This window comes from Cucumis sativus, chromosome 1, assembly GCF_000004075.3.
Source record: "Cucumis sativus cultivar 9930 chromosome 1, Cucumber_9930_V3, whole genome shotgun sequence".
In the NCBI taxonomy this organism is placed as follows: Eukaryota; Viridiplantae; Streptophyta; class Magnoliopsida; order Cucurbitales; family Cucurbitaceae; genus Cucumis; species Cucumis sativus.
The window spans coordinates 2,295,263-2,306,360 of record NC_026655.2 but is presented as its reverse complement, the minus strand read 5'-3'; the positions used below and the strand labels follow the sequence as shown (position 1 = coordinate 2,306,360).

Genomic DNA, 11,098 nt, shown 5'->3' with positions numbered 1-11,098 from the left:
TTAAAGATGTACTTATTTGTACATCTCTTCTCGTCACTTACTATTAAAATATTTTTTATTAAAAAAAAAAAACAAAATTTGTCAATTAATAATGTGTGTGCATATATATTATATATGGAAATAAAAAGGAAGTATTTGGAACATTATTGTCATTTTCACAAAGTAATTGCAAAAATAAGTGCTACAAAGAAGTATAAGAAAAAGTTATCTATCCAAATATTGGGTCGTTGAGATTGTGGCGCGCAACCATGGCCACTACCTTCCTCAGCTGCGGTCCGTTTTTACGCCACCACTCTCATTTCTCCAAATTCTTCTTTTGCTGCTCTAACGATGCTGCCGATGCTTCTTCCACATCGTCATTACCAAAATCAACCACTAGCTCTTACTACACCCGTCGATGGTACAACCCCTCCGGCCGAAGACAATTGAACCAAGAAGGTGTTCAAATTCTGCGCCACTGGATTGAGACTGATCAACCTTCCGCTTCTGAAGGTACACCATTTCAACTCTCCAAATTCTCTAAACGGGATTCTGTTTCGTATTTCCATCGCAAGTTAATGTTAGTGAAGTACCGACCAGCATTATCGCTATGCTAATCGCTGCTATTAACACAAAAATCATTGAAAATACAAACGTAGATATGTTTTTCTCTAACGATAAACTGTTCTTTTCCTCTGTCCCTGGACGTAACTAACTCACAAACCACTTTAACGTCTATGTCAATTTTCTACCTTTTACGTTTTTTTTTTTTGTTTTTTTTTATTCTTTATCGTCTACGTCTGAACATTGTTAATGTGTGATTAAAGTAATATCAGAAGAAAAGTTAGTGAAGAAGTAGAAATGAAAAGATCTAGAAGGATAAAGGAGAATAAGTTTAGAGGGATTGGATTGGGTTGAAATGCAGCAACATGAAAGCAGGATAGGGGTCATCCTTTGTTAATTATATTATATAGATTCTGTAAATTCAATACGGTAGAACCACAAATAGGCTATAGTTTTTCATGGAATTGCCACCTGATCAAATGTGTTATGGAATGCTATTTATATGAAAAGAGATTATATTTCAAATGTTGCCTGCAAATGTTCAATGAAATTTGATGTTCCAGAAAAGTTTAGTGTGGTGTCATACAACATATTGGCTGAAAGGAATACATGGAAACACAGAGGTTTATATCCCAATGTTCCTTCACCGTACCTGAAATGGAACCATCGTAAGAGAGTTATATGTGAGGAACTTCTTATGTGGAACCCTGATATAATCTGCTTGCAGGTGAGCTTGATCTTCTCTCGCTCGCTCTTACTGATTATTGTAATGAAAGGTGAAAAGTGTAGTTGTTTGTCAATTCCTTGTAGGAAGTGGACAAGTATTTTGATGTTTCAGAAATCATGGAGAAAGCCGGTTACGTTGGGTCATACACGGTGAGTGTTCATTTTCTAAATTTGATGTGTTCCATCCACTAGAATGAGAAAGTAATGTGTGAACTTGTGACTTACAAATTCAACTTGTACATTAAATATTTATTTAAACATTGGATTTCATCAGCCAAAATAGGGAGAGAAAAAACCTTCACTCAGGAGTTCTTGATTGTTGCGTTCAGTTTAGATATTTATTCTTTTACAATTAGTGGGTCCAAACTTTTGCAGCTTATTGAATATGATGCTAAAGAATAATTTGAAATGGCAGAGACGCACTGGAGACGCTATTGATGGATGTGCTATATTCTGGAAAGCTGACAAGTGAGGATATGGCTTTTTAGATAATGTATAACACCTTGTTATGCTTAAGTAAATGATCTAACATCTATTATTTCACTTGGCAAGGTTTCGACTGATAGATGAAGAGAGCATCAAATTCAAGATGTTCAATCTTCGTGATAATGTTGCTCAACTTTCTGTGCTAGAGGTAGACATTTATTATCATCCAGTCATATGCTTGAGCTGTTGTAATGATGTCATTGGTGATAATTCTGAAGTTATCCTCATTCCAAGTATCGGTTTGCCAATAAATGTTATTGTTTGATAAAAGTTTAGTTCTAATTGTTTATATGGATTCCATCTTTAAACCAATTGGCAAGAAAAGAGTAGCTCATGAATACCTCCCATATTTCCAATGTGGGATCCTCAACGGTTGAAGTAGCCTGTATTCATATTTTCTTATGATATTCACCTGAAATTCTGAGATTTAATTTATTTGAGACCAACTTCCAAACATAACATTTCTATATGCAGGCAGATGTCCAAAGCTAAATCAAGAAGATTACTAATTGGTAACATCCATGTGCTTTACAACCCAAGCAGGGGGGACGTCAAATTAGGTCAAGTAAGTCCCAAGCAAAGCAACAAATATATTTACATTACTCAAATGTGAATATTCATTCAATATTCGTTCAAGTGTATCCACACTTTCTTTTTGTGATTTCGAATTGTATGTAGTCTTTTATTTCCAAAGAAAAAAGGAACGAAAACTATCACAGGAACTTGGAATATGAAGGACAAACCTCAACAAAACAGAGAAGCTCACGTTTTAATAGAAGTTATGAAAAAGACTCTTGCTTTGACGGTTTTGCTTGTTATGTCAATATTGAATCGTATCAAGTTTTTAGACGTTCTTTGATGATGGATAGAAAATGAAATTTTATCTTATTCTTCTTTGTTTTAAAACTAAATTGCAGTTACGTTATCTGTTGTCAAGGGCAGAGATTCTTTCTAAGAAATGGAGAAATCTTCCTTTTGTTCTTGCTGGTGATTTCAATAGTACTCCTGAGGTTTCATATCAAAATTTTATCTATATTTAGATACCATTAAGTTTCCCAAATTTTCATCTGTAACACGAAGGTCTAACCCTTTACTGCTTGTTGGCAGAGCGCAATATACAATTTCTTATCATCATCAGAGGTACACTTCTTAGTCCATGATTACTCAAAATTAATGTATTATGTCTAGAAATAATATGATCTAGTGTTTGATCCAGTAGTTTGATTGACCATGTCATTCACAGCTAAATTTCATGTCCTATGACCGAAGAGAATTGTCTGGACAATCGGGATGTCATCCTGATAAAGTTTTGGGTGTAAAAACAGAAGTGTGCGCACCTTTTTTCTTTTTGGGAAGGTAATAATATTCAGGATAATATGTTGGATTTATATGGCTTCGTTCTCACTTTTCTAATTATGTTCTCGTATGCAGCTGACGAGCCTATAGTATTTCTTAGTTTCACTAAAGTCTATTTAGCTAACTTCTATGGTTTGACTTCTTTTTTAGTCAAACAAAAGGTCTGTGGACTGAAGAAGAGGTGAAAGTTGCTACTGGCAGTGCTGACTGCAAAGTGGTGAGGAATCCCTTCAGGCTTACCAGCTCCTATGCTACAATAAAGGTATGAAGTTTTTGTAACCTCCAGAGTTAGTTTCTATGTATCTCCCACTACCCCTTTTAGTTACAATTTTTTATTTGTTATTAGTTAATAGTTTTATTCATTTCTCTTGCAACAAATATTGAAATTATGACCTCCTTTTTAATTAAAAAAGAAAATCATATATACACCATTCAGGGTCCTCCTACAACACGGGGATCCACTGATGAACCATTGGCTACTTCCTACCACTCCAAGTTTCTTGGAACTGTCGATTATATTTGGTAAGCTGCTGTGATTAGTAGTTGAAAAGATTATAGTAGTAGCTTTAACTTGTAATGTTGGTGCTGCTGTTCATGTGATAGTCTTTATTGCCTTTAATATAGGTACTCTGATGGCCTTATTCCTATAAGGGTTGTTGATACTGTTCCAATTGATATTCTTCTGAAAACAGGCGGCCTTCCATGCGAGGTAGTTGAAAGTTTATAGTCCTGTTTTGTGCCGATTCACTTTATGTTTTATGTTTTTACAATGCTGAAAAGTATCTTTTGCAGTTTAGTCCAACTATTTCGAAAACCACATTTTAAAAGCAAAATGGTGATGGAACAAGTCAATCATTGCGTTTTCTTCACCAGTCTTGATAGCAATCTAACAAAATGTGATCCTCCTTTTACAGAAGGTGGGCAGCGATCATTTACCCTTGGTTTCTGAAATTGCCTTTACAAGAACATCAGAATAAAGCAATGGCCAATAGCTACATCCAAGTAATGATTTCAGACTTTCAGCAAAATAGCTATCTAAGTAAGCACAATAATTGGCGGTCTACCTTCAAACATTATGAACTCTGCTTGAATGAAACTATAATTGGACTCTAAGTTTTTTTTTTTTTTTTTATTATTATTGGTATTTAGATAGAGAACTTGAAATACGTATAAAGGTATTCTTTGTAAACTATAGGTGAATCAGATATACATCATAATATTCAAACTTAGGTTATGTTGTGTTGTTATTTTCAAATGAGTATAGGTTAATTATTGCTAAGCTACACTTTTCTCCCGACATTTACTTCATGAAATGGTGTGTTGGTAGTTGAAGAGAAAACAATTTGGGATTCTCCAAGAAGATAATGGTCTTGAATGAAAAAAGTTAGTGAAACTATTTTTAAATATAGTAAAATACCACCATCAAAATGTCATTGTATATCAATGATAAACTTGATAGACAATGATAAAACATTTATTGTCTACTATAAAGTTTAAATGTTGATACATTTTGCAAACAAAAGCTTTACTCAATTGGTATTGATATATGTTGAGAACTAAGAGGTCCTTGATTTAAATTTTGAAGCCTAATTTGTACTAAAAAAAATTGATTTTTAAACATTGGATTCTTCTTCTTCCGAACTAAAACTTGCATGTTTAGTCTTGCCATTTTCGTCTTCAAAGATTTGGGAAAAGGTTGAGACATTAAGTTATACAACTTACCCTTTCGGAGCTATAACTTTTAGCATTGTCGACAACAAAGCAATCAATTACCCCATGAAGTGGCGAATGAACACCGGAGATAAACAATAATTAAGATCTTTAAAATCAGTATTGAAAAATGGTGAAAAAACAAACACAATTTGGAAAAAAAAAATTAGCTAGGGCCATTCGATTTTTTTATATTCTTTTAAGAAGAATTATTTAAAATAATGAAAATATTTAAAGAGAGCATTTTTAAAAATAGCATAATAAATTAAAATATTTACAAGGTATAACAAAATTTTAAATTCTATTAATGATAGTCACTTATAGACTTCTGTTATTGATAGAATCTAAAAATTTTGCTATATATTATAAATATTTGATTAAAATTGTTATTTTTTATAATTTTTTAAAATTTAAATTAGATATGTATTTTGAAATTTAATTTAAATGATAAAACTAAAAATAGTAATTTATTTTGATCAATATAATATTTTGGTTTATTGCAAGATTGAAAATGTATAAATAAATTTGTTGCCATTAAGCATTTAGAGTTGAGAAGTTTGGATTTTCTGACACGTGTCTCGTAGAAAACAAAATAAATAAATAAACCATTAACTAGGCGGAGTCGGGTTGGCGGAGCATGCCCATTACCCATATCCATACCCATCCCCAGGTTTCTTCAGCGAAGCAGTTCCATTTGAAAAGGAATTAGAGCTCTGAATTTGGGAAGATGGTCGGCAGTTCTCGTAAATGGGCTTATATTCGGATCATCACCGGCACCGTTGTCGGCGGCGTTCTTGGCTTCTATGTAATGCACCGCGTTGAAGTTGGCTATAAGGTAACCCCACTTCTCTTCAATTTCAGATTTCTAATCAACTTGTAGGTTATGTATGGTATGATTGTGGGTTTCTTTTCTTTTCTTTTTTCGTTTTGATTTGCTTTTTGGGGCTGATGCAGGAGAAGATGAAAGAGAGGTTAAAACAATATGAGAACGAACTCAAAAAGAAAGAGCAAATGAAAGAACTTGAAGACTCGCTATAGTGTGAGTGGATCGTACACTTTTCCTATTTGGGTGTTCTGATTATACAGAGCCAAAGTTGAAGTTCGAGGGTTTTCTGCATTGGCTTTAGAAATTGACCTCATAAGAACACTCCAATCATTCCATATCAATTAGGGCACTGGAGTACAGAACTGGATTTGGGAATAAATTAGTGTAGGCTGAAAAGAAAAGAATTGGGTTGCAATTTTGTTTCTCTTTTCTACAATTTATCACTGATTAACAGCATGTGTGTTTTGTTATGTGATTAGTTTATGATTTATTCCTTTGGTTAATGGAAAGCCCTTTAAGTTAACTGTCTTTGTGCTTATGTGATTTTTTATTTTGTATATAGATGTGAACTCCAATTCTTGTATGAGAGCACTATGATTAGGATAATTTATTCGGTGGGGGATTCAACGCAGTATGGCTAACAATTTTTCACCGTTTAATGTGGAGAGGAAGAACTGAGAAGTGCTTTATATTTATATTTGGTGCTTATTAGATAGCATGCGTATTATTGAATAATTTCTCTTAGTGGTTAGATTTCATCACAGGCTTTAGCTTATAGAACCTATGGATAGGCTTTTGAGAAAGAAGTCTATGCTTGCTACCTCGGCCTTTTTGTGTATGCGAGGAAGACCTGGATCACCTTTTCTAGTGTTGTTAGTTTGTGAAACCCATGTGGAAATATTTATTTCGAGCTCAATCTCGAGTTAGCTCACTAAAGGGATGTTCGCAAGACAATCGAAGAGTTTCCTTTTCGTCCATCTCTCAAAGAGAGACTGCTTTTTATGGTTTGTTGTGGTGTGTACTTTATTGTAGGATACGTAGGAGAAGAGGAACAACCAAGTGTTTAGAGGGGTGGAGAGAAACTCAAGTAAACTTTTGGTCCTCGGTGAGCTTCCATGTTTCTTTTTGGGTTTCAGTTTTGGAGATGTTTTGTAATTATTCTATAGTTAGCATCTTACTTAGCTGGAAACCATTTCTTTAGATGAGTTTTTGTAGGCTTGGTTTTTTTCTTTTGGTATGCCTTTGAATTCTTTCATTTTTTCTCTATGAAAGCTGGAAAAAGAAAACGAGGTAGATGACCCAACAAGCCATGGTCATGAATGTGATGGCCTTTATCTTGTTTCAGGAAAGGATTATCTATGTATAAAGGAACAGATTTGACCGTTGATGGTTCATAAAATTCTTCAGTTCTTCTCAAGGAAAAGATGGTGTTCCTATGGTTCTTATTTGTTCCCCATCATCTTAATCAATGATTAAGATTGTTCTTCTACGTATTATTTAATTTTTGTGTGAGAAGCAGAGATCTATACACTAACAGATCTATGTTCAAGTGGGTTTGGTGCATCAGTGTAGAGTTTCAACTTCACAGTAATATGTTGCAGTTGCTTTAAATGTGGTTGACCAAAAGTTTGGAGTTGCAAAGGCATTTAGATTTTGTAAAAGAATAGAGTAAATAATTCTAGATTAATGTAGTGTATGTTTGAAATTTCCTCTTTTGGTTCAGTAATCAAAAACAAGATTTAAGTGTTCCAAACAAAATCGAGGTAGGAAAATTGTGTTAAATGACTGGAAATACTATTGAAAACTAATCTAAAATTATTTCATTATAACTCTTGAACTTTGAAAGTAAAATGACATGTCAAAGCTAGCTAGGAGTAAGAATTAATATACATAAACGACATCATTTACAACTCCTTTTCAACTATAATTGTTATTATTTATACATTCATACATTCATACGACATCATTTACAACTCATTTTCAACTATAATTGTTATTATTTATACCTTCATTCTTTTCGTTTTTTTTCTTCTTTTGAGCCAATTCCTTTTCCTCATTTAAAAGACAAATAAATGTGTAAAATGACGAATGCTCGCTTACAATGAAAAGAGGAGAAGGATCTGAATTTTCATTTAAAATAACTATCCTAAGAGGCATATCATCTAAAATAATTACCCCAAGAGGAGAATAATTAATACGAAAATTTGAAATTGGCCAATAAAAAGGATATATAGGATTATTAAAGAGCATAAAATGAAAATACTGACTTCGGATTTTCCTTATAAGATATTTTTGTTCAAAAGCGACATGCACAAAACAAGGACAGTTTGAACATTCATTGGTTTAAAATTTATTCTTGAACTTGAGTTTAGAGGGGCTGAAAACTAATTTACCAATGACACTAATGGATAAACTATTGGTTTTATGTATATTAAACAACGAGTAGAATCAATACACACTGTTTTTACCGTTGGAAACTGGCCGCCACCCTCCTCTCCTGTTCCCTCATTCAGCTGCCACTGTTGTGAACTGTGTGTCACTCAACCTTCCTACCAACTCACGTTTAAGGGAAAACGATATCAGCGGTTTAGTGGGTTCCTAAAGGGGTTTGTAAGCCTCCCACCAAGCACTCTATTGATGAATTCCTCAAAAAAGCAAAAATGTCTTGGAGGATTCCACGTACACTAAAATTTTGATTCCTTCTCCTACCATTTCCTCTATGTTTTTGTAGGTGTGGGATACATTATCTGATGCTGCAGTCTCTCGAATGTCTGGAAGGTGCAGGAAACCGATATCTTAAATAGTAAATTGACTGAGTTATATCAAATATATTTGAGAAACATTTGGTTATGTTTGTGTACTTAGTTTTGAGATATTTTCTTTGACAACTGGGCTTTGTCCTTACAATTTTGAAGCTTGAGTTTGTCAATATTCAATTCCCCTGTATTTTCTTGTGGCAAGCCATTTGAAAATTTACTGAGTACAACCCCTCTCCAATCAATGGATCCTTGGCACTCTCGGCTAATGCTCGTATTTTATTGCAGGTAGTTATACTATCAAAAAACATTGGTGAAATTGAAAATTGGATTCCATGTTCATAAGTCGTTCTTAAAAGGCTGAAAAAGGGTGACTTATCGGATCTCTCTATATTGGTATATTCTCGTCACAACATGATTGGAGAATCACAGGTGAATGGAAAAGTTGAAAAGTGAAACTTTACCCTTTGCTCTTCTTTGTTATGCCTCAACTTCTTATTTTGATCCACGAATCCAAAAATCTGTCTGGGAAGGGGAAAAGAAAAAAGAAAAAAAATAATTGTCATTGGTGCATTGGTGGAGGTGCCATTGGATAAGCAACTGGCATAACATATGGAGGATGGGGATGGATTCCTTGAGGAAGCATCACTGGAGTGCCAACCGCTGATGCCATGTGCCCCGGAGGAGCTGCCACTGGTTGCCCAACAGGTGCCCCGTACATGCCTATTCCGGGCAGATGCTGCTGAGGCCGGTGCTTCCCTGGCGGTCCCAAAGCCGGCGGATTACTCTGGTTCGTGCCGTTTGTCTGGTGGCCAGTGATCGGAGCTTGATGGGACATGACATCGCCACCACCGCCATTATTAACTGACGTTATGTCATGAATACTTGATCGTCTTCTATCTCTGTTCATTGAGTTCAATCGTATGAAGTACTTCTGTGCATGACTGGCCACTTGTGTCGGTGTTCTGGATATAACGAAGTTTCTTGAAATGCTTCTCCAATCCCCTTTCCCAAACTTATCGAGACCCAGTAGAAATAACCTGAAAATAGCAATACTTAAGAATCTCTCTCATTCTGCACTGCCTAATGAATCTATGTCCATATCACATAGAACACAAAAACAAGTCTTTTCTTTTCTTAATATCTATATTGATTGATTAATTATATAGCTCGCTATGAAATGACCCAGTATTTGAAGTTGTTGAAAATATACGAACCTGTGTTCTTCCTCTGTCCATGGGATTCCTTTCCTTCTTTCTTGCTCAGACCTGGATCCACCCTTTGTGGCGTGGGCAGATGAGTCGTGGGAGAGCCCAGAAAACCCACTTCCAAAACCAGAATTTGGTCTTTTATTACTATCAGAAGATCCATGAGGATGAAGATGATGATCCTTCTCCTTAGTGGAAGCAGTTTCTTCTCCAACAGAAGAAGCATAGTTAGGAATAGGAATTTGGCCTGCCTCAATAGCACCAACATCGTCCACCAGCATTTGATAGTGCTGCTTCAAGTCTTCCATGTTCTTGCTTGGAACCATGGAAGCAATCTTTTCCCACATCTCTTCTGACCCCTTACTCCCTTCCAATTCTTCACCCCAATGCGTGGCTATAGCATTTTCAAATGCTTTATCTTCTTCTTTGGTCCAAACAGCTGATCCAGTTGACATAGTTGCCCAGTGATGTTATTCAAAACCAGAGTGGAAATGTTTGGGGAATAATGAATTAAATCATTACTGAATTGTTCTAATTTTCTGGGGGGGCAAGAGTCTGGTTTGGGGCAAAAGATAAAAAGGAGAGAGAAGAGTAGAATGTGGTGTAGGGCAAGGGAAAGAGGTGAGTGGTGAAACTATCAATTAAGAGAGGACCACTTTTTGGGAGTTGAAGTGACATGTTGTTTGTCATCTTCATACCCCCATCAACAATCATACTAGCAGAAACATTAGAGAGAGAGGAAAAGAGAGACTTTTTGGCCAGACATCACCAATCATAGAGTTGGTAGTGAGAATCTTAAAAGAAAAACACATATTTAACAGTAAAACTTGTGTAACTCAAGAAGCTCTCTCTTGAATAACCCATGTAGTAACTAAAGTACTGATGTCATAATCAATGGAAGAGGCCTGGGAAAGGGGTGAAGGTTAAGGTTTCAATTGCCTCGTCACAATATACATGAACAAGCAATTTCAAATGAGAAAGTGCTGAAACTGAAAGTCAATCTCTTGGAAAGTGGATTTTTTGTTATTCCATTTGCTTTGTAAGGCATATGTGTTTCTGATTAACATGAATAATGCTGATGAATAAGGTTTTTCCTGTTTTCTGTCTCTAATCAGATGGTTTTGTCAGCCACCGTTTTGTAAATTTACAGGTCAGTCAGGAGGAAGGTTGAAGCTGAAATGTTTTGTCTATGGCTAGACGTGGTCTATTCTCCACTTCAAGTTTTTGACCCCAAACTTCACCACACAAAATATTCAAGGATCACGTCCACCTCTTTGATTTTGACAGAAAGAGAGAGGAGTGATAGGCCTACTTCTTCTTCCTTTTTTAATTTATATTTAACTTTTGGAATCTTACGCACACAGATTTGTATCCGAAGAGTTCATTTTTAAACCATGGTGTAAGTTTAAGAGGTTGAAAGTAAGTTTAGTGTGTGTGAAAGTAAGCTTAGGTAAACTATAATTGACATGGTCTTTTGTTCCTCAACC

General features: G+C 35.1%; 3 protein-coding genes across 6 annotated transcripts; 2 read left to right on the top strand and 1 right to left on the bottom strand.

Moving 5' to 3' along the window:
• The first annotated feature begins 203 nt into the window (after positions 1-203).
• LOC101217812 (carbon catabolite repressor protein 4 homolog 3) lies at positions 204-4,390 on the top strand. 2 transcript variants are annotated; one of them, XR_004219428.1, is made up of 13 exons: positions 204-492; positions 1,107-1,270; positions 1,354-1,419; positions 1,685-1,737; positions 1,822-1,903; positions 2,234-2,320; positions 2,673-2,765; positions 2,863-2,895; positions 2,999-3,111; positions 3,262-3,373; positions 3,525-3,633; positions 3,736-3,820; positions 4,026-4,390. XR_004219428.1 is itself a non-coding variant. In XM_004138187.3 (13 exons), exons 1-13 carry the CDS (start codon positions 249-251, stop codon positions 4,086-4,088), a joined length of 1,281 nt encoding a protein of 426 aa, XP_004138235.1. In that variant the 5' UTR covers positions 207-248; the 3' UTR covers positions 4,089-4,390. The 2 variants fall into 2 exon arrangements, 1 of the variants encoding a protein (XP_004138235.1); XM_004138187.3 differs by having other exon boundaries at positions 207-492; positions 3,548-3,633.
• Positions 4,391-5,448: 1,058 nt separating this feature from the next.
• LOC101217575 lies at positions 5,449-7,238 on the top strand. Of its 3 annotated transcripts, none has more exons than XR_004214013.1 (3): positions 5,480-5,656; positions 5,776-6,752; positions 6,993-7,238. XR_004214013.1 is itself a non-coding variant. In XM_004138186.3 (2 exons), exons 1-2 carry the CDS (start codon positions 5,549-5,551, stop codon positions 5,857-5,859), a joined length of 192 nt encoding a protein of 63 aa, XP_004138234.1. In that variant the 5' UTR covers positions 5,449-5,548; the 3' UTR covers positions 5,860-6,175. The 3 variants fall into 3 exon arrangements, 1 of the variants encoding a protein (XP_004138234.1); XR_004214012.1 differs by having other exon boundaries at positions 6,920-7,238; XM_004138186.3 differs by lacking the exon at positions 6,993-7,238 and having other exon boundaries at positions 5,449-5,656; positions 5,776-6,175.
• Positions 7,239-8,662: 1,424 nt separating this feature from the next.
• LOC101217344 (transcription factor MYBS1) lies at positions 8,663-10,348 on the bottom strand. Its single transcript, XM_004138185.3, has 2 exons — positions 9,621-10,348; positions 8,663-9,443 (listed from the first exon to the last, which is right to left on the bottom strand). Exons 1-2 carry the CDS (start codon positions 10,064-10,066, stop codon positions 8,966-8,968), a joined length of 924 nt encoding a protein of 307 aa, XP_004138233.1. The 5' UTR covers positions 10,067-10,348; the 3' UTR covers positions 8,663-8,965.
• Between the last annotated feature and the right edge of the window lie 750 nt (positions 10,349-11,098).

Excerpts from the sequence above, each read along its gene's own strand:
- LOC101217575 (XM_004138186.3), top strand. The coding sequence starts at position 5,549 with ATGGTCGGCAGTTCTCGTAAATGGGCTTATATTCGGATCATCACCGGC. Across the intron at positions 5,657-5,775 it reads GCGTTGAAGTTGGCTATAAG|GAGAAGATGAAAGAGAGGTT; the intron begins GTAACCCCACTT and ends GGGCTGATGCAG.
- LOC101217812 (XM_004138187.3), top strand. The coding sequence starts at position 249 with ATGGCCACTACCTTCCTCAGCTGCGGTCCGTTTTTACGCCACCACTCT. Across the intron at positions 1,738-1,821 it reads ATATTCTGGAAAGCTGACAA|GTTTCGACTGATAGATGAAG; the intron begins GTGAGGATATGG and ends TCACTTGGCAAG. Across the intron at positions 1,904-2,233 it reads CTCAACTTTCTGTGCTAGAG|ATGTCCAAAGCTAAATCAAG; the intron begins GTAGACATTTAT and ends ATATGCAGGCAG.
- LOC101217344 (XM_004138185.3), bottom strand. The coding sequence starts at position 10,066 with ATGTCAACTGGATCAGCTGTTTGGACCAAAGAAGAAGATAAAGCATTT. Across the intron at positions 9,444-9,620 it reads TGGACAGAGGAAGAACACAG|GTTATTTCTACTGGGTCTCG; the intron begins GTTCGTATATTT and ends TGCTATTTTCAG.